The 22812-nt window shown below is 42.6% G+C and overlaps 1 protein-coding gene across 1 annotated transcript in view; it reads right to left on the reverse strand.

Annotated features, from left to right (window-relative positions):
* Positions 1-210: 210 nt before the first annotated feature.
* Positions 211-22812, reverse strand: part of LOC125885939 (voltage-dependent T-type calcium channel subunit alpha-1I-like) — a 219987-nt gene continuing 197385 nt past the window's right edge. Inside the window, exons 32-36 of the mRNA XM_049571799.1 lie at positions 19207-19347; positions 11190-11324; positions 8621-8795; positions 5073-5287; positions 211-2697 (exon numbers count right to left, since the gene is read on the reverse strand). Of these exons, the coding sequence (XP_049427756.1) occupies positions 2029-2697; positions 5073-5287; positions 8621-8795; positions 11190-11324; positions 19207-19347 (1335 nt within the window). The 3' untranslated portion in view covers positions 211-2028. The remainder of the gene's footprint in view (positions 2698-5072; positions 5288-8620; positions 8796-11189; positions 11325-19206; positions 19348-22812) is intronic.

Below are 22812 nucleotides of genomic sequence, written 5' to 3' on the forward strand. Positions count from 1 at the left end.
AAAGCTGAAGACAGAGGTATTTACAAATCTGTTATTTACGGATCTCTGTACACATTTACAGATCATTGTACAGATTTACAGATGTAATACACTTGCAAATCTGAATACAGATTTGTAGATTTTTTTTTTTTACACATTTACATATCTGATTACGCACACAGATTGAGATATGCATTTGCAGCTATTTTGCTACCATAATGGCCCCATATCTGTAGCTCTTCATCTAACATCTCATTGTGACTGTTTTTGCTTCTACTCTACATTTTTTTGTTATGTAAAAGCTTTTATAGTGAAGCAGCAAGTTTTCATCAACAGTAACTTAACATGATTGCTAGACATCTGTAAGCCAACATGGAACAGCAAAGGCAGATATGTAAAGTAAAATCAGGGGTGCAGAAGAGAAAATAAACTCTGAACCACAGAGATTCAGTTAGAAGCTTTTACTGAGAGCTGAACACAGAGACTCTGGTCTCCTGCACAGTCAGAGGTGAGTTGAGTCTCGCAACACATGCTTGTTTCAGTGGGGAAATGGAGCACCGTTTGATTTGGCGCAACCATAAGTGGCAATGGGAAAGTCCTAATTTTCTGGACACCATGGAAAACAAAATTTCATGGCAATCCATCCAGTAGTTGCTGAGATATTTCTGGAAACCAGGTTGGTGGGCTGATTGACAGATCAGCGATGCCATCCCTGGAGCCATGCTGCATCATGGTGAAAGCAGAGACACTGTTGATGTGTTGCGCAGAGGGACAACTTGGAGGACTCAAGGAAAACTGTAAGACATCAAACTGTCTCTACTGTTGTGAAACCTATAAAGTTATATTTAAACTTTTTTATAATATTTCATTTACCTACTGCCTTGCAAAGTGTATTTTCTACCTGTGGGAATCACTGCTACCCATCTAACATGTAAGAAAAGGGTGCAGCTGCTGAGAAAATCTTTAGATGTGTAGGATATACCTAATTTCGGAGTTCTCCCTTATCATCAGGAAAGCCTTTTAAAATAATGGATGTACCTTAAAGACACTTTTAAACAGTGTGTTAGGTTACAAGTGTGTTATTCGCCAATAGGTTTTGGCCCAGGTCTGCACTCAATACATTTTAGCCCTTTCATGGGTATGTACAAAGCACAAAGAGTCCACTCTGAAAGTGGCCAACGCTCCACTGACAACCCACATGTATTCTCAGCAGCAGTCACAAATCCAGTCTTCTATTCAAAGAGGCCCTTTTGTCAATTTTCAGACTAGCCAGGCTCCTTGCTTGTCTCGGTCTCCCTCTCCCTCACAAACGGAGACAGACGTGTGTACATTCACACAACTTCAATACATTGAAGTTGAAAAAGAACACAGAAAATATACGACCTTTCAATTCTCTGTTACCCAACATATCTGCTAAAGAGGAAAAAAGGTTGGTCGATGCTACTGTTAGCGATGGTTATTACAAAAAACACTGTACAAAGTTCAGTTCTTCCTCAAAAGAAGCTTCAGTTTGCCATCTGTCCAATGTTGACAATACTGTTTTTGCTCAAAGGTTGAGGGCACGTTGGGTCAAGCAATTTCTGTTTTTGAAATTGATTTTTTTTTATATAAATAACATCACTTTAGTAATGTTCATCAATCACTGTAATTTTCAGGCCTGTCTCCCTGATGGCTTTCTAAATATTCTGTATTTCAGAATGGCTTAAATGTAAAGCCCAGGACTGCCACATCTTTCAAGGCTGAATCCCGGTTATGCTAAGAGGCTAAGCCCCTTGTCAATATCGTTAAGTTCTTTCAAAAAGCGGCCACATATCCTGTGGAAAAGAGAAGATGTCAAAACTCAGAAGCAACTGTGTTCTTTTGAGAAATGACTGATCCCAAGCAGCCAGATCCGGACAGGAAAGAGAGAGAACAGACGATTCAAAGACAAGGGAGAGTTTCAGAATCGGGTTCACGGGACACGTATGAAAAGTCTCTTCGTCCTGTTGAGCTCAAGGTCCAGAAATGCAAATGGTTAAAGAGTTTCACTACAGAGAGGCAACAAGTGTTTCATCTATTTTTCCTTGAGCTTGTGTCTGTGGGCCGGCTGCTGCTTTTCATGCTGAAGCCTGTGATATCACTGTCCTCCCCCTCACCTCTCGCACTCCCCTCCGTCCAGGTGTTGGACAAGTAACCGTGGGCATCAATGCCGCAAAGGTGGCGGACATCTTTACTCCGGGCCGATAGATTGGTTTGGTCCAGTGAGCCTGTGCTGTTACATTTCTTCACCAGCGGGGGCGCCAGAGAGCCTGGGGTGAGCAGTGATGTCAGTGAGAGGCTGTTCAGTGTTTCTGACAAGTGTTCGCTGTTGAGGGTCTGGCGGCAGCTGTCCCCACCCGTCCCCGTGCCCACGTCCTCATCTGAGGGGTCCATGGAGTCCTGCCTGGGGCAGCCGGGGCTAGTGCTGCCACCACCGCAGCTGCTCTGGCTTCTTTGATGCCCTCTGGTGGCTTGTAGGGTAAAAGTAGTACTGCGTCTCTTTAATAAAGGAGGGCCCTGGTCTCCTGTGGCCGGTCCCTGGGGGTGTAGGGGGTGAGTGGGGAGGGGGCAGAGGTGAGGCATGGGGAGATCCAGATCTCGAGGTGGGGACACGCTGAAGCTGAGCCCTTCCTCCAGAGTGGTCTGCAGGCTGCCCTCTGAACTGCCTGTGGCCAGGGAGGAGTCACTGTGGGACGGGTGCTGCACACAGGAGGAAGGCGGTAACAGAAAACGAAAGGAAGCAATTAGTCTCAGTAGACAAAGCATGAGTGGTGGTTTGCATCAACAGGACATATTTTACTAATTTTAGGATTAATAATCATTTAGCTAAACTTCATTTAAAATGATAATCCCGCTTTAAAGATAATCCCATCTGTGCTGCCAAAGCATTCTCACTCCCAACTCGTTAAACACCAACGCTTGGTCAGTGGCTCTACACTTCAAACTATGACTCTCTAGGTACCCCTACAGTGTCAGTTTTGGATGCCCAATTACGCTTATTACATGCAATGTCCTCTGAAATATGGTTTTGTTTGCACAGGACATGTCTGTTTCCTGCACCTTTGATGCATACAGTCTCTTTTCAAAATAAACTTTAACGTAGGTTTCATTTCCAGGTTTACTTCCTTAGGTTTAGGCAACAAACGTATGTGTTTAGGTTTAAAAAACCCATCACGGTTTGGCTCAAAATAAGTCACATGAGTGACTTAGTCTTGCTACCAAAATAACACTTTTGGTTTCACATTGGACACAAACAGTCGTCTCCTGGGTAAAAGTCCATAGTCTGTTTGACTAACCCTTCCTATGCGGACTATCTTGCCCTTTCATACCCAGTGCATCTCAAATGGATGCTAAAGGGTGCACTGATACATCGGTATCTGACACCGAAGACCACTGCTCAGCCATTGGTATTTGATGAGTTGGGTTAATATTGCACAATTTAAATGAAATACTGCATTAGTACAATTCAGTTAAATAACTTAAATCAAAGTTGTATATCAGCTTAAATCTCCATAATCACGGTATAAGTTACTTGTCTTGACAGGTGCAACAGGAGAGATATCAATAAAACATGGTCTATCTTTGCACACACAATCTTGAGAAAAGGTCAAATCAAGCAAAAAATATAAAAAAAAAATACAATACCTGTGCAAGTGAACCGCTGGCATTTCACACAACTAGCGCTCAAATGTCCTTTTTTGAAGAACTGTCACGTTAAAGCAACAGTATTAATGACAAAAAGAGGAAATAGCTCCAAATACCACAAGATCCCATGTTTGCCAGCAGGTCCAACTCTTGTCTTTTAGTTTCATTATACTTCTGTTCAAATTATATTCAGAATCTGATAATGATTCGTTTCCTTAATTTGTCCAGGGACTGCACTCGTTTTGGCTCTTTCCATGCAGCCTGTCAATGCCGCCATTGTTGAAGGGTTTTTAAAAAAGCACTTTCACAGTTCAAAGTTAAACAGAGATGAGAGTTTAAATTGGAATTTGAAAAGGTGGAGAAAAAGGGCGGATTTTGAATTAAAAAGTTTGGTGAAAACAAAAATATCCCTGGTTTAAAGTTCACCCTGATTAGTGTAAGCCACTCAATGTGTCAAATAGCATTTGTTTCATTGAAAAGAGTACACTGGGGCAGCAGGGTGTTCGTCATTATTCTTAATCCCAGCACTGTTACCGCCACACTGTCAGTATACAAGACCACAGGGGAGAGGAAGAGATTAGGAAAAAGGAGAAACGGAGGGATTGGCAGAGAAAGAATCAAACGAAAGAGGACAGGAAGAGGAAGCTTTGAGAGACAGGACACTGGAGAAAGACATAAAGAGATAAAGGAAATACAAGAAAAGGGACAGAAGAGAATGTGAAGAGCGTGAGCCAAGAACAACAGTGTGCACAGAGTCGGTATCAGGCTCAGGGCTGGCCAGGCTAATTAGCTGAGTGCCGCAGAGCATTACTGTAGCAGCTGAGGATCACAGAGGCACTCAGGCACAAGCTAAACAAACCAAACAGGTAGAGGAGAGAGAAAGAAAACTCTGTCTCCATGGTTACACAAGAACAAGAACTAAAATAAGGGTCTTTTATTCCCGTTTGTTTCATGCAGAAGCCGACACAGGGGAGGTGTTAAATCCAATACGAATGACATCATGGTTTTAATTATAACTAAATAATTTATCGGGAGTTTCACACAACAGTAGGACATCAATGGAGAGTGGTAAATGTCACACAAGTTGCCAAGAGGATGTTGCAGCTCAGTTACTGCGATAAAATAATTTTAAATCAGTATTTTTGTCAATGACTAGTATCTTTATCACTGTGCGTAATCATGTGTTACAGTATTAAGCTTCCAGATCACTGTATCTGGACTCATAATCTCAGTCAACATTTTACCACATTCGGCAGATCCCATATGCCTGAAGTGTTTCTGATGCATGACAGCTTTGGTTCATTGAACATTCTCTCAGGAATTATCTATTTCCACTGCTCCGTCATGCCACTGATGTGTAACAAAGACAAACTGATGTCAGGTCCTTTTTTGTCTACACATCCATCCATCCATTCATCTGTCTATAATACCTGAGAGCTCAGGGGCCTGCTGTTGGCTCCGGGTGAGCGGAGGGAGGCCCAGGAGGCTGGGGAGGGCAACCTGGATGGCCCTCTGTCTCCCGGGCTAACACTGCTCCCAGGGCTGCCCGGATGAGCCGCGGCAGCTGGGTGGAAGAAGTCTGCTGGTAGGTGGAAGACGGGTGAAGACCCGCCACCGCCTCCACTGCAGCTTCCTCCATCCCCATCTGAAAAGAGAAGGTTATAGTTTAATACATTTCTGTCAGTGCTAACATGCCTGTTTTGGTTTTAGTGTATCTTACAATGATTAGCATTTAGCTGGATTCAACTGATATTTAGGAAATTAAAAGTCTTATTATAGTTTGATCTTTTATACGGGTCTCTGAGATGGAGACTAAAGTGTTTTGGTTTTTTTGGCAGGAAACGTGTAATCATGTAAACAAGTCCTTCACGTCCTCAGTAACACCATGTCTACCACAGTCTGATATCGTGTGCTTCTGAATAATCCCCCTGATTGACTTTGCCTTTTATCGCTCCATCTGTTTCCGTGATGACGGTCATGTTACTGAGGGCGATGAGCCATCAGCATACCATAACATGTCATTCATCAACATCTATGTGTCTGCATTCATCTAACCTCATCTATCACCGCTTTAATTGCAGTGGAAGTCAATCAACGGTGTGGCATATGAGGCATGTCCTTGCGCGTCTGTTTCGGCTCCAGAGACGATCGGCAAAAGCCTCCTCTTATTTAGATGATACTATCAATGTCACGTCAAAGTCAGGGTTTAATAAAAGCGTGGTGGTTAAATACCAGTGAGGGTCACAAAGAACACTGATAAGGATAATAAGGAACGCTGATGAAAGCTAACCCTGAGAGGGATTATGTTAATATGATGGGCGATGTGAAAGATTCAATTGAACCATTTTGCTGCTGTTGGATGAAAAGTGATCTACAAAGAGCAGGTTTTACTTAAAAGTAAAACTGCTCAGATTCTAATTTACATTTTCATTATAGACATTACATAATGGGAATCTATATAGTGGTGCAATAGTTTGAGCCACTCATGAAAAGTATCTAAAAAAGTGTATTAAAAATTGATTCAACCTTAACAAGCTGCATTAATATAAGCATGATATTATAAAGAGTTTACGTTCTGTATTCTCACCAAATTGCATGGTGTGTCTCCCTGATTTTTTTTTTTTACACATTGATTCTTTATATCTATCTAACTACAAAGCAGTGAATCTCTGTATGTCTGTGTGTCATTTGCATATTTTGGGAAATGTTCATCCAGCCTCATTCACACCGGTGGGTTTATTGCTGGGGACCAAAGGGCAAGCAGTGTTGAATTTGCTATAATTTGGACGTGCAACGCATTCAGTGTTATAAAGTTTGAATAAACAACAGTACAGCCCTTCTGCTTTGAGGGGCATTGGGGGCGGGGCTTCAGGGCTTTGTGGGGAGTCATGCCCTGCTAAGTGCATTTTTTCCTGACCACGATTAGCTTTAACTTGGGTGTGTTTTCCTTTGACATACTGTACTAATGTAGCACACTGATAATGTTACTGCCGGCACATTTTACTTCATAAACACAGTGGTTATATCAAAGTAAGCCACGAATACATCAATTTGGATACTAATATTTCCACTAAGAGTGTTACACTGGTGTTTTTGACTGCGAATAGCCATGAAACGCGTTTTCGAGGGTTAGATTTAGTCATCTGTGGGCTGTAGGCAAACACCACTGTTGGAGCCATGTGTTTGATTTGTGTTAAATGCATTATCCCGCCACGCAACTAGGTGGTTTGTGTAACAGGCTGTGGCAGGCCATGGTATTTAAGGTCATGCCAGTTAGCGCAGGTGTTGCTGGTGGTGGGAAGCAAACAATTTTTGCTCAGATTAAGATTTATATGGCTGCACTTATTGGAACTTTGTGCTGAAACCAATCAGAACTTATATGGACATTACGGACACTGGTGAGAAAATGAATGTATGATGATAAAAAGCATTAGTAAATATTGGGAGTAGTTTCAGAGTACACGTCCAAACAATTCAGCCAATTAGCATCCATCCATCCATTTTCTGGGTGGGCTGGAGCCTATCCCAGCTGACATTGGGCAAGAGGCAGGGTACAACCCTGGACAGGTCACCAGACTATCACAGGGCTGACACATAGAGACAGACAACCATTCACACTCACATTCACACCTATGGACAATTTAGAGTCACCAATTAACCTGCATGTCTTTGGACTGTGGGAGGAAGCTGGAGTACCCACAGAAAATCCACGCTGACACGGGAAGAACATGCAAACTCTGCACAGAAGGGCTCCCACACCCAGGATTGAACCAGGAACCTTCTTGCTGTGAGGCAACAGCGCTAACCACCACACCACCGTGCCACCCAATTAGCAACCAGTAGCGGCTGAAGTATAGGGCTAGTCACGGCAATCGGCTTGCTTTCTTTTCACCCTTTCTCTAACTGGGAACACTGGTAGACTTCTGGCATTGGTAGTCCAAGTAGGATACTTCTTTTTTTTCCTGATGTAAAACAATTGGCATTTAATAGTCAAAGTATCAACACCACACAGTAAAAGTCCCACACTAAAATTTCTACTTGAGGTGAAGAGTGAAAGAGAGGCATTATCAAGGTGGAGCTTTCAATTCTAATATCATGCTGGATACTTTAAAGCAGTGGTTCCCAACTGGTTCAGTTATGGGCTCCAGATTTATCCTTAGTCTTTGGTTCAAGGTCCACGGAGTCTAATATTTTCTGCATCATAACTCGTTGAGAGCTGTCTCTGTCAAGTGACTGTATGATAGCCGCTCACTCCACAGCAGGAAACTGCACTTCAGAAACACAGATCACCAGTTGGGAGCCACTGGTTTAAAGAATAATAATGCATCTTATTTTAAGTGTGATATGTTGTGAGTTAAAATCTGAATCTGCAATGTAACCACTAGCATGTCCCTGTTGGGTAAATGTAGTTGTACAATGTTTTCCTCCGTGGTAGAATGATACAGTGAGGAAGCAGTATACTGTTTGGTTGCATACTTTCTAGGTGCTTTGGGGGTCTTCTGTCTGTTGTTTCAGGGTACAGTGGTTGAGAATGGCAACATAATTCAGTATTTTCATATCTAAACATCATGTCGGTGGCCTTGTGGGTAACCTGTGAGGGTGTGATGTGTACTTCATGGTGTATGTGGAGGTTAGCAGCTCTCTTGGGTGTCATGGTGAAGACAGCAGGTGGAAAAGAGTGATGATAGTCGGCAGAATTAAACGTCTAGATAAGCTCAGGGCTACTGTTAAACCTCGTGAGAAGGCCATGTTTATTGTTTTGTGGTGAAGACTGCACTAAAACCATTGCTGGGGAACGGCACCCGAACGCCTCACCATCCTTTCTTCTGCATAGTGGTCCCGACTGCTAGAAGCTTGTTACCAGCTAATGTTAATAAGTCATTGTGTTCCCAATGTGTTGATGTTGAATACAAAATAATTTGACATAACTAAACACAGTGTCTCAGATGTTGTGCTACCATCATGCGTGCTACAGTACCTGTGTAATGTGCCGGGCTCGGCCGCTCAGACGAGGGAGGATTCAACTGAGGATGGACGCCCACCTCAAACAACTCCTGGATGCTCTCCTCACTTCCTGAGCTGGCGGGATGACGCCCCGTGTAGCCCCCCTGGATGGGCAACTCCTCCGAACTATGGGAGTCACTGCTGCCCCTCTGAGAGTATGAAACATGATGGGAAAAAGGAAAGAAATTGAAGGTAGATGCATGATTGAAAGAGAAGAGGACAGACAAAGAGATGCAGGGAGAATAAGCATGATATCCAGGTGCACTGATGTTCACCGGAGCAAGAAAGATATCACACTGAAGCCTTTCATTTCGCCTTGTCATAATGGAAATCTGAGTACAATTTGTTTCCAATTTCAAAAAGCTCCCTTTTCATGTCCCCTCCTTTATCCATCTATACATGCCTGATTAAAATTGGATGTGGTAAAAAGAAAGTAACGGCAGGCTTCAAAGCTTCAAATTGCTTGGCTGTTGTTGTTGGTTGTAAACTGGATCAAATGAACTGGCCTTCAATTACACAGTGATGAATCAGGCCAGGTGGAGCCACAGTGAGCTGAGAGCGAAGTGTTCATGGGAAGATGGAGATGTGAAAGACACACACTCACACACACTTATCCCAGCATGGCCATATCAAGAGCATGGAGGGAGGCAGGTGTTTTAATCAGGCAGTAAAGCATGTAAACAGTAATTAATGATGATTAGCAAGATGGAAGGGCTTTGTTGATGTGAGCTGTGACTCCCTAAAGACAAGCACTTGTGTGTATGTGTGCACGATTATTACAGCTAATGTTCATTTTTATTACACATGTCAGGGTTTGATCTCACAAAAGCACCTTTAATGCATGACTGCTTTAAATAAAACTGTTTGAAGATGATGAAACATTCACAGGTTGGTATGATTTCCAGTACAGCGCAGGCTCACACACACATCTCGACAATTTCAATTGAACATCTTATCTGAGCAGTCTTGACATTAGTACGCTGCCACTGTAACAACCTTGACTCCTCTGGGAAGACTTGAGAAAACTTTGGAAACTGGCTGCAGGGATCTGCTCCCATTAAGCCACAAGCGTTAACACCGTTGTTAGGCGATGGGGCCTGCCTTCAGTGTCCAAGTTAATCCCAAGGGTGTTGGATGGATTGATTTATATAGATGCCACTTGACAGGCATCACCTACCCAAACACTGCTACAGACCAGAAACGCCCCCTCATGGCAACAGCACTGCTCAGTGGCAGTGGAGCCCCAAGGAGGACAATAGGCCGTGCCGCACCTCAAAAACTACTCAGAAACAACCTGAGGAATGTGATAAGGCATCAACCTGGCCTCTAAATTCCCCAAATCTGAATCTGATCAAGCATCCCTGGGATGTATCAGCACTGAGGTTCTGTGTCCACGCCTCTACAGGTCAGAGCAAAGTCGATCAACGCTGAGGCCTATGACCTGTCAAGGCATGGACATAGGACCTCTGGGGAGTGCCCCGTGGTCTCTGGCACCAGGGCATTGGTGGCGGATCTGTTGAATCCTGTAGGTGTTGAGTTGCGGTACGTCCAGTGGATGCTCAAGAAGATTGGAATCTGGGTAATTTCAAAGCCAGGTTGACACCTTGAGATCTTAAGGACCGTCTGTCTGTCTGTCCTTCGCGTATCTTGAGAACCATTCATCTGATCTACTTCACACTTGGCGAGTGTAATGCGGGGAATCCGAGAACGGCCAGCATCAACTCTTTGTGCAATTACGACACATGACAAGTTTAACATATTAATAACCTTTGAATAGACAAGCAAAGAGCGTTACGACAAACATCAAAACATTGACCTTAAAACTGAAAGTTTTCTTCACTTACCTGGAGTCAACGAGCACGAGCCCATCGTCTACAGAAACAGCATCACTCTACCATTGCAACTCAAATTGTGCAAGTTTGCCTTAATAACTTGGAACACTGATAACGTTACTGTCGGAAAAATACCTCTGTTAATTAACTCCATGCTCTACTTTGTAACAGTGGTGGTTATGTCAAAGTGAGTCACAAATATGCATATTTAGTACAGTACTAGTAGCCATAGTAGCAAGTACTTTTCAAGGGCGGACTTAGTCATTTGTGGGCACCAGGCAAATGCCATCTTGCTTTACTTATCGTCCTTTTTCGAACTGGGAATGTTGGTATTGGCAGTGGTAGAAAAAGTGGCTTTGACTCCACTGAGGCCATAAAATGTTCTTGTGAAATTTTGCACAAAAATGAGGCACAAACTCTTACATTGCTAGTAGACGTAACTACGTCATGGCAGGTTTATTGCTCAGGATTCAAAGAAGCACAGTGGAGAGTGTGAAGTTGTTCTAACAGGCATGTTAACAGGCACTGCACTAGTTCCACTGAAAGTCAATATATGATATTGAATTTTCACAAAGCCTGAAGTATGTGGATGTGTGTATTGTGTGTTTTTGTGTTCACACATGTTGCCACGTGTCAGCTGTATGTAAGACTAAAACTTGTGTGAAATGACAGTGAATGTGTGTGTAGGTGTGTTTCTGTGTGCGTGGTTACCTGGCTGTCTCTTACCAGCAGCTGGTAGCTGCTGTGTTCGTCCAGGCTGAGGTCATCAGGCAGAGCCGGGGACGACGACTTGTCTGACAGCTGTTCTGACATCAGTGATGCCTGCTCCACCTCCGCCAGCTGGATCTGTCCCACAAACACACCGTAACCAGTCAATCTGCATCGACAGTATGATTTGTCAACAGGTAGTGATGTCACCTCATCTTGCCACTGAATCAGAATAAGAGGAAAAGCCGTGTACAAGATGGCATCACAATAAATATATGCACACTATCAGATTTAGTAAGACAGTAATTCTCAGACTTCTTACACTGCATACCACCTTAGAAAATATTAGGCTCTGCAAGTGCCACCGCTATGATCGATGTTAAAATACAGGGATCATTTATTGTTGACTGTTGTCAGTCTCAGCCATGCTGTACAAAGTAGTAGCACTAGAATTGGCACTTAAACTCTTCTCCCCCTCATCAAGTGCTGTGGAGACTTCACTGCCGCTGCTTAGTCGCCTCGAGCATTTGTGCTTGTTTGACTGTCTTCCACTTCAGTTTCAACAGGGCTACTCCAAATATTGTCCTGCTGATCTGCACCTCTCCTCCTAATAGTCTCTGTTTGGGTGTTTTAAAACCATTTATTTTACCTCCACTTACCATCACAGTTGAGCTCGTAACTAATCGTGGACAAATGTGCGTGGTATGTTCATGAACATCGCCACTGAACTAATATCAAAACAAAAATATTTGCACCATTGCACTATTTTAATAGCATTATATCAAGAGATTCCTCAGTGTACCACTAGAGTGAGCCCCCCTTTTCCACCAAAATAAGAATCAGAATCAGAAATAATTTATATTATCATTATATAATTAATATGAAATATAATTAATTACATATATTTTTATAATTGCAAGCTAATATTGATTTACAACAAAAAAACTATACTGATTCTATCTTAATAATTTGCCAGAAAAAAATTAGTGAAGTTGGTAAAAAATAAGAAAAATAAGACACTATCAGGAGCAATGACAGGCTGCATCCACAGTCAGCACAGTCTTAATTACTATTTAGCACGAGTACGCTAGTACTCCGTCTTGGACAGGGTTTTTTTTTTTCTTTTTTTTTTTTTTTTTTGAGACCGACCGGACCGCATATTCGGGCGGAACGTACGCAGAGCAGACGTCGCGGAGGTCCGCCCTGTAAAAGTGGATGTCCGCAAGCCCTGTGTGTGCAAAGCACTACTGTGCGGACTCCGCTCCAGGCACCAGTGTCACACAAAAGACTGTTCGGCATGTATTTTTTTCACATCGCGGGTTTTTTTTACATGGACATTTTTACACGTAGTCCGTTCCACTTATAGTAAGCCCGAGTCTGTGAGCACCTGTGTCTGCCTCTTCACCAAGCGCACAGCGAGCAGGAGAGAGAGGAGGGTGGGGCGGGGACTGAGCTAGGGGGTGCGAGTGCGCATGCGCCGAGGCCTGACGCGGAGTCAATAATGGCGGACAATTTAGTCTCGACGAAATCAAAGAATGCGCCACTATGGCAACACTTTGGCTTTGAGCCAGATGAAGGAGGCAACCCTTGTTTGCACTGATTGAGTAAGCTGCAAAATTTATTTGTAAGGAATAAAAGAAACAACGTGTTACTGTCACTCTGTTGTCCTAACATAGTTTTTTATTTTAAATGAGTCAATTGCGCCCCCAAGTGGCGAAAATCCGGTATTACAGACTTGATGCGTTTTTTTTTGTTGTTGTTGTTGGGTTTTTTTTTTTTTTTTTTTTTTTTTTTTTTACAAAAACCGGACCGTTTTTTTTCTCATACCGACCCAACCCTAGTGTACGCAAGGTTTTTTAAACACAGGAAAACCTGCTAAAAATAGGCTATACACCCGTTTCCCACTGTCAGTAGTCTAGAGCCACGTACACGGCTCTGCAGGGGTCCAGTTTTCAAGATCCGCCCCGACCCGACCCGGCGATGTACAAACCCGCACCCGAACCGCAAACCCGCGCATCAGGCCAATTAGTATCACAGCCCAGTCCAACCCGTTGAAACATGACCCGCAGCCCTATTTCAAACTCAGTGCAGACTAATTTGAATTACTGTTTGAGTGCTGCTTGGGCAAAGACAGATGGTATTTTGTGGTGGTGCGTCATTGCATCGTTAGGAGGTGCGTTCACCCAGGTGTTGTGTTTCGATCAATGCCAAGTGTTACCGGAGCCGGTAAATACCCTAGAGCCATTTCACCTGGGGATGAATGTCATTGTAACCTTTCCCATTGCAGTAAAAAGCCAGATGTTAGCAGATGTTAGCAGGTTTTTTGTGCAGTGGGAAACAGTGTAGTAAGCAACATAAGCAGCTTTGATCAATCAAACACTGGTGTAAGAGAGAAAAAAGACATTTATGTTGTCACATGTCAAATGCAGCACCAAAATTTAAATGATTGATGGTATGAAAATGTCATGTATGTAAAATAAATACTTATTGAAAGCATAGATTCAACAAAAATCTTTAACTCAAAGTCTATAGTGGATGGAGGGTGGTTTGAAGATAAATTCAAAGATTACCAACATTTTTCACCTCGCTGTGGGGAGAGAGCATCAAATAAACATGAGATACAGCTTTAATTTTGAGGGCTGAGGGAAAAGGAACAGAAAAGAAAAGACAAGAAAGGAGAGGGGGTAAGAGGGGAATAAAGATGAATGCACTGCATAAGAAAGAGAGGCCACGTTACATTATATTATTTTCATTCCAGCCAACCTCCATTCACGTCAATACCTTTTATTTGTGGAGAGAGATCAGTAAATATCCTGCCATAGAGTTCCCGGGCGAAGTAGTCATTATATGATCGTTGATAGTAATTTAATGCCAGAGGCGCAAGAGCTACCCAGTTAGGTCATACTTCTTCATATACGTCCTAAAATCTAAAAACCATTGACAATAAGCTGCTGTGACACACACACACACACACACACACACACACACACAGAGCTACAGATTGAAGTATGTAATCTGCACATATAAAAGGTTGAAATCATGGACTCACCTTCTCTCTGAGCTAAAATTGGTTTTAGTTCTAATGTGTGACTGATGGTCTCACATGACAGTGTGCGTCATGAGTGAGTACACGTGGTGAGCAACCCGTTTTAGAGTGTAAATCATTTGAAATGTATGATTGCACCTTTGAGATAGACATCGCATGATTGTACAAGGCAGAGAAAATGTCTGAACCTTCTTACCAGCTCCTGAAATTAATACAGTGCGAATTCTTGACAGCTAAGCCCTCCAATATTGGATTTAGCTATTTTCTTTCTTTTTTAAATACAATCTGGGTTTTAACTGTATCTGATTTACTTTGAATGAAAATGAAAAAGTGCGAATCAGAATGATCAGATTTCGATAACTTTGAGGGATAAAAACGTTATTTCGTCAGCAAGTCCTCAGCATCTTTCACTCAGTACTGTCAGGATCCAGATGTTTGTGGTCGAAGGCGGTGCACATATTGCATAGTGTGTTGAAGGACGAGGACACTGTGCACAGCAATGTTTTTTTTTCCAATTTGCTCAAAACGCACACAGCAGTGCTACAGCTGTGAAAATACTATTACAGTACTGTACAGTGTCTTGATTGCAATGCAATGGCAATCTGCATATCTATTACAAAGACAACACAGTCACCTTCCTCTCACCTTGCTGGGCTCTTAATGGGAAAAACAGTTTTAAAGGTCCAGTGTGTAGGATTTCAGGGGAAACAGTGGCAGAAATTGAATATAATAAGTGTATTTTCTTTGGTGTATAATCAACTGAAAATAATTGTCACGTTTTCATTAACTTAGAAGGACGAGGCTATAAATAAAGCCAGTCACATTTTCACATTGTCCACCAAAGTTAGTAGCCCCTCCCCAACTAGCAGTGTTGGAAAAACACAAAGTTTTGTAACATGAAGCTGCTCTATTCAGTGTTTTTACCAGTTTAAGTCACTGGGTCTGTCTGAATTGGAGAGGGAGAGACCTCTGTGGATAATTTGACTCCAGGTTAAACCTCCTGAATGTCTGGATCAGAAATAAGGTGAGCACACAGTTACAGGTGCTAGGGAACACAAATTTGTAACGTGAACCTGCTTTATTCTAGGGCTGCCCCCGACTAAGAATTTTCCTAGTCAACCAATAGTCGTCATTTAGGGCCATTAGTCGACTAGTCGCCTGCATGTTTACGATATTAATTTAATTATTAAATGATATATTCTGGTGGTTTGAGTTGAAGGTGTGAGAAAGAATAGTATCAGTAACATTGTTAACACTGTGCTACATTACAGAGAAATACAAAACCATACTAATGAACCTTCATTAATATAGGCCTATATTTTATCTCCAAGTGCACGTCACACACTGAGCGAGCCGCCTGTTAATGACGCTGTGGGCTAATGGGCATGTAGCTACTTCCATGTTTCAGATGATACGTCATGTTTGTAGTCGACCAATGAAGGTGAGTTTACATATCACCTTGGGTTCGTCCTTCACCTTCTCAAAATGATCCCACACTTTGGATTTCCTGCCCGACATGTTATTAACTAGCCTGTGGAATAACCGCAGGTACCAGCCCTGGAAATTAACCTGACTCCTGTCTGACTGCTGAGCGTGGACACTTCCTGTGTCTGTCCTTTCAAAATAAATTCCCATGGTCCAGTCATATAGGTTTTGAGTTATTGTAGCAGCTCCTAATAGAGTTTCACGTTTATGTGTATTTTTCTTTTTTTTTTTTTTCTGTGATTAAGCAACCAATGAAATCTTGCCCACTAATGATCTTTTTGGTTGACAAACATTTGGTCAACTATTTGGGGGGCAACCCTACTTTATTCAATACTTTATTCAAACTTCACTTGGTCCATTTGTCTTGTGAGGAGAAAGGAGACCTTTGTGGATAATTTGACTCGCCTCTTCAACAATGAACGCTAAAGGAATTCTAACCAGGAGAAGTTTCAGCTGATTGCAGTCTGTACCCTCACCACTAGATGCCACTAAATCCCCCAAAATCTTACAGACAGGACCTTTAAGGGATATGTCACATATCGTACATCTGAACAGGGTATTATCTCAATCTTAGGCATTATGGATTGCACGGGACTTCATTTTGAAATCATAACACGTGATACAATGATACCTTGAAAAAATGTTTTTGAATTTTCATCATAATGGAGCTGAAATGAACACAGCAGTAGTCTCATTTCATCAAAGCAGATCAATATTTTCAGCAGTTTTTCTGACATTCTGACCCAGAACAACAATGAATACGTTGGTATGTAACAGGTTAAATATATACAGCTCTGGAGCATGTGTAGGAGTATTCACAGCTCCTGTTAAATATGTGTTGCGTCTTTTGAGTACCCTGGCTTTCTGTCTGGGGATAGTTAGAAACATGTATAAATAAACTGAATTTTCTGGAGGACTAAACAACCTGGGGGAAAGGAAGGTGATGGGGATTCATTGAGGTGTTTGATCTTATACAGACTTGGGGATTTACAGATGCATTTGTGGGATTAACGCTCACATTCTCTGCCTCCATGTAGTGTGTAGACCTCCACACATTAATGAGATTTAATCATATGAGCATTTTCCCTCTATTTACTCACTTTGCATACCGTGGTTAATGTGATGTATTGCCACATATATTTATAGAACATGTTTCTTGCTCCCTTTCTATGTATTTCACACAGCAGTGTTTGTATTTTTGTTGATTTCTGCAGACATGGTTTGTGTGGAAAATCAAACTGCTTTGAAGCTTTGAGTTTATTTTTTGTTTATTGTATTTTGTGTGAATTTTGAAGTGCAAAACCTTCTCACTGGGGCAGCACCCTATACAAGTACATCAGACAGGTTCTCAAAAGTCTTTAAAAGTTTGTAAATTTGAGGGAAAAAATCAAGACCTTCAGAGTTTTTGAAAATAGACATAAATAGACAAAGGTCATTGGAAGTGCATGAAAGTATTTGTTCTGTGCGAGAATATCAATTTAAAGTCTTTTTTTATTTTCTTCTAATTAATGTGAGTAAATAGGCTCCATTCTGCTGTCTACATATGTGACTACCTCAGTTGCGGAAACGTCAAGAGCATGCATTAGTGATGGAAGTTGAATGATGCAAGTTAAATAGGGTCAAGCAAGAGAAAAAGCTCCACCACCAGCCACACCTGGAAAATGTAAATTCCAGTAATCATGGCTCATCCAAGACATTTACAAAGACTGACTTGTTAAAGATAGGCAGAACATCCATATCAACAAAACTTCACACCATGGGCAAAGCAGCTTGGATGAGCCATGCTGCTGGAGCATCACACAGGAAAGCACTCCCCAGTTTAACTGTAATTAGCCTTGATTCGTGTCACAACTATGCCATGATGGGTCCTTGAATTTGAGAGCATTGGGAACTGGAAAGACTTTAAAAAATCTTGAATGTGATGTTAAGGAGGGTGTGGGGACCCTGATTAGAGTACTCTTGTCTCTCAGTCAGTCATTTTTTCCATAACCACTTATCCTTTTGGGGGTTGTGGGGGGCTGGAGCCTATCCCAGCTGACATTGGGCGAGAGGCAGGGTACACCCTGGGCAGGCCGCCAGACTATCACAGGACTGACACATAGAGACAGACAACCATTCACACTCACATTCACACATACAACCAATTTAGAGTCACCAGTTAACCTGCATGTCTTTGGACTGTGGGAGGAAGCTGGAGTACCTGGAGGAAACCCAGAGAACATAAAAACTCTGCACAGAAGGGCACGCTGGGTTCAAACCCCCATCCTGTGTCTGATCCAGGAATCCTCTTGCTGTGAGGTGTCAATGCTAACCACTGCACCACTGTACCGCTCTCCCCAGCTTAACTGTAACTAACCTTGATTCGTCGTAAACAGGGAACTGGGTAAGACCTTGAAAAGTCCTTGAATTTGATGTTTAAGAAAGTGCGAGAACCCTGATTAGAGTACTCTGTCTTTCAAATTAGCCATTTTCCTGTATCTCAAAAATGAAACAATATTGGTAACATTTTTCAGATACACTTTTACTCCCCATCTAGAATGACAGATTTCCCCTGCACTGCTGCTCTTGTTGCTGCTAACTTCTACTCTTGTCCTGAGGACAGACTGAGGGAGACAGTGTCAATAGATCAATCAGGACTCCCTCGTACTGCAGCAAGAATGTGATCCCTCACTGGCTCCCCACTAGCAAAGGCTTTTATGTAACCAATAACTAAGGTTGATGAGCACAAAGCAGCCATGCAGAAACACAGAAACCAGGTCTCTGTGCTGGTGTTCAAGTGTTTTCCCCTGCACCACCCAGACGCTTCAATCAGCATGCTACAACATTTTTTATTAAATATTAACTTGCACATTGCATTTCGGATGTATTTGGGGCTCAATGTGTTCATTTTACAGAAACACCTGGGAAAGATGAACTTCATCAGACAGAAACACACTTGAACCTTCATATCCAAATGTTGGATGTTGTTTCTGCGCTGCATGTTCATGTTGTATGCAAATTTAAGTGAGGACAGGGATGCTGCAAATCAGGGATGCTCAACTTGCTTCTCCCAGGGGCCACTTTTCTAAAATGTCGGAGGCCAGTTGATAAACAAACAGTAATTAAATCACAAATAATTAGCCTGGACCTCTGTCAGGGGCTTCGGCGAATCCTCCCCAGGCACTTTTTTTGACAAACAAGCTCTACTTTGATGCTTTTTTATGCACCTTGGTACCTTTATTACATTCAAAGTACATTGACAATAAAAATAATGATAATAATCCCCAGCGTGCATCAATTAATATTCATTGTGAATCAGAAGATGGTCATCAGACCTGCAGGCACCCAGCTCTAGATGACGCAGATTTTGTATGATTTACAGTTGTGAGCTGCCTCAGGTTAATCCCACCCACTGGTGACTGAGTCAAGTAAACTAAGACCAAGAGCTTGTTAGCTAGATGAAATAAAGAGAAGTGGTGTGTGTGTGTGTTTCTGTGTGACCCCACTTACCTCTTGTGGATGACTCTTACAGTCCTTACAGACAGGAGGCGAGCAGTAGTGGTGGAAAACTGAACCAGACAGGTTGTCAATCATGTCCCCTTCCAACGAGTCCTTAATCAGCAGAGACACACTGTCCAGCCACTGGCTCTCCTGCAACACACACACACACACTGCACTGACCTTTTGATCTGTTAATAATAAGCACAGAGAACAGTACAGTAACATTCAGTAAAACTCCAGAAAAGGCATTAAACGTTTGTAGTGGAAAGCCACAATGTGCTATGTATACATATCATTGTTAAACCAATTAAAGATGCAATAATAGCTGCTATGTGCAGTGAGTCGGGAGGGCATGTTGAGGAGGAGGAAGAAAGTAGAGGAAGAGGAATACGATGAAAAAAGCAAGAAAATACAGCAGGGTACAGCAGCAGAACTGCCTGGACCGCCTGTAATTCACACAACACAATGCTTGATTCGGAAGAAGATGTTCATTGTGCATCACACAGGTCTTTAGCTCACAGCCTTTGCCACCAATGGCACGTCGTGATCATGGTGAGATACCCGCAGAAACGGATCAATCAGAGGTGGCTTCACACCAAGACTTATGCGACCACCAGGGTTGCCATAAGAGTTGTCCGTGCATGTAAAGGCAGACAAATAGACTCCAATTGACCCTTCGCTAAGCTGCGCCTCATTATCATGGTCCATCAGCTGTCAGAGCTAGCATGGAGGCCACACTGTAACTGACTGCACACTTGGGAAAAAAACAGTAGACAATGAATATGAAGGGAAACATTGCTGATATTCAACCAGCTGTGTGTTGTTCCAGTGTGCGCGGATGAATGTTGTTAGGCTTCCCCCAGAGCTTCCCTTCTATCCACAGTTGGCAGCACAGTCGGAAGTCAAACAACATTAATCTGCACACACTGCAACGACACACAGCAAAGTTTCCCTGCTTCCCTTCACTCGTTCCTGTACAGCAGGGTGAGCAGCATGTGTATACATTCAGTAGGCTACCTTCAGTAGCTAGCTAGCTAACCCTACACTTTTCAGGGTCTGATTTGAACAGAGATGAAATGTATACCTCCCTCCAACCTCTGGAGGTAATGTGTATCAATAGCCCCTTTTACACTGCCAGATTTTCAGCGAATGTTGGACCGTTTTGCCGGCAAGCTGCGAGCGTTTATACACACAGAGCCGGATTGGCGAGTTGATCAGAGGGTAGTCATATTGGTGGAACCTTTTTGGTTAAAAAAGAATGAGGCGCCCTTCCACCACGGGAGGGGCTGTTGATGACTTGTGGGAGGAGCTGTTAATGATGCTGCACGTGCGAGCCACTGGCGGTGGATAAACAGGAAACAGCTGATAGCAGGAATTAGCGAGCAGCTAGTAGCAAGAGGGAAACACAAACCTGACAGACACTGTAAACATGAGCAACTGGGGAGACAAGGAATTGTGCGCCCTCCTTGCCCTCGCAAACAAAGAGGCCATTAACTGTCAGATGACGGGGACGGTGAAGAACGGACCGACTTATGAGAGAATCGCTGAAGGACTGACCAGCCGTGGCTTCCCTCCCACGTCACTGTTTACGTCACACGCTGAGCTACATGTTTTGTTACTTGCTCACGCCCCCCATTGCCCCGAAAAAGGCGCATTCTGTATGAACAAAAATAGGTGCACTCCCTGATTTTGTTTTTATACTGCCAATGCTGAAAGAAGACTGATGGGCTTTCCTGCAAATTTGCACAATTCCTGTTTAAAAAGGGCTATCTATACACGTGAACCAGGCACAACATTTAGCTCCAAATCCTTAAAACCAGCTTGAAAATCATGAAAATCTGAATCAGTTGCATTAGAGTCAGTGGAGCACGGCCATGTTGTTGTCAGACTCTTGTCCTTGGAGCTGTTGCTACACTATGATTGGACAGTCTGCGTCGAGGGGCAGGACTTAGCAAAGGGTCAGTTATGTTATGTTGCACATACTGCACTCTCATGTATTGAACAGCAAGTAGTTTGATGCACATATTATATGTATTTAGAATACACCAATGCTCGCCGAGCCTACAGAATTTCTTAGCATTTTGGAAACAAATCAAATGAAAGCTTCTTTTTCAACTTTCCTTCAAAATCTGTCATCCCAATCTTGAAATTCTATGTCTGTAATCCACACAGCACATTGCCTCAGTAGGAATCAGCATGTTTATACTGTATCACCTAGTGCTCGAACTTACAACCTTAAACTCTAAAGGCAAAGCATGATGTTATTGAGCTGCTTACCAAGTGAGAAACCATAGATTGGCTTCACACTATGACTTCAGCAATCACAAAATTCTGACAATTTTTGTGCTTCATCTGGAAAACATAGAGATGTCTGTACTTTATACTTACAAAAACTGATTGCTCCACAAGTGACACATTGATGTTTAAAGATGCTCTATTTCCACTGACTGCAATAGTTCAGATGAGAATAGAATTTAAAATACTGTCAACAATTCTGTTTCTGAGATACAACTCTTCGCTTTCTGTCCATGAATTATGTGAAGAGATTGATGCCACTGTTTCCTAGCAACCATTGCGGAGACCTCAGGAAGTCACTGATTTCAGCCAAAAATTAGCCCAGATCGTAACCCCTAGTAAAATGGGAATTGTTGTTTATGTGCTCCATTGTCTGTACAGACTACAGACTTATTCTACACTGTATATTGTATATTGTGTCCATTTCTCTTCTCTCCCATTTCTCTCCTCTCTCTTAATCTTCCCTCCCTACTTCTTTCGTACAACATCTGTAATGACTACATCTTGTGTTATTTAATTAACTGCAATCTGTTAGAGCAGGTGTTATTTTCAGCCGCCGCTGGCAGGTGCAAAACAGAGATCAATGACTTTTGCCTGCTTTAAGCCGAGCCACAGGGGCAGATAAATGTCAGTGTTGTAAGATTAATTGCATGATCTCTTAAAAATCTACACTGTTCTAGGTGAGCTGTAGATGGCTTAGAATTCCCACTGTGTGGCACTGAAGAACCTCAAGTACCTGGCAGATTCCTGTGTAGAGATTTTACACAGTCAGCAGGATGCTTTGGCGAAATCCAATGAGAAATTAAATGAGGGAAAGGTGTCAAGGGATGGATTTGGACGATAAATAAGGAGGAGTTAAGCTGCTGAAAGAACGTTTCTCACTGTGCTTTGCTCTCCGTCTTTCTCCTTGTCTCTCTTTTCTCCTCCTTGTCCTCTATTTTTACTCAGGTTTCCCTGTGCGGGATCACTGGCTGTCCTGGGACCCTCTCCCCTGTCTGCCTCATTCCAGGTGTTTGGGATCTGGATCTTCATCTCCTGAGAGATTCAGGCTCGACTCTATCTCTCCCTTGTGTGCTTATTTACGTTCTCCTATCTGTGCAAATGGTGTACCTGGGCTTTGACTACTGTGTTTGAGTAGTCTGTCCTCTTTCCAGGTGTCCATGTTGGAGAGGAGGTCGTGTGGCTCAGGTCTTGTCTGTTTGGCGACGCCTGGAAGTTGCTCAATATACTCCCTTATCCTGCGTCATTTATTATATGTTTACAATCTATCTATAATTTTGTCGGCCTGAAAAGCCAAACTGTACACACAGCATCGGTGGC

Source organism: Epinephelus fuscoguttatus, linkage group LG3 (assembly GCF_011397635.1).
Source record: "Epinephelus fuscoguttatus linkage group LG3, E.fuscoguttatus.final_Chr_v1".
Classification (NCBI taxonomy): domain Eukaryota; kingdom Metazoa; phylum Chordata; class Actinopteri; order Perciformes; family Serranidae; genus Epinephelus; species Epinephelus fuscoguttatus.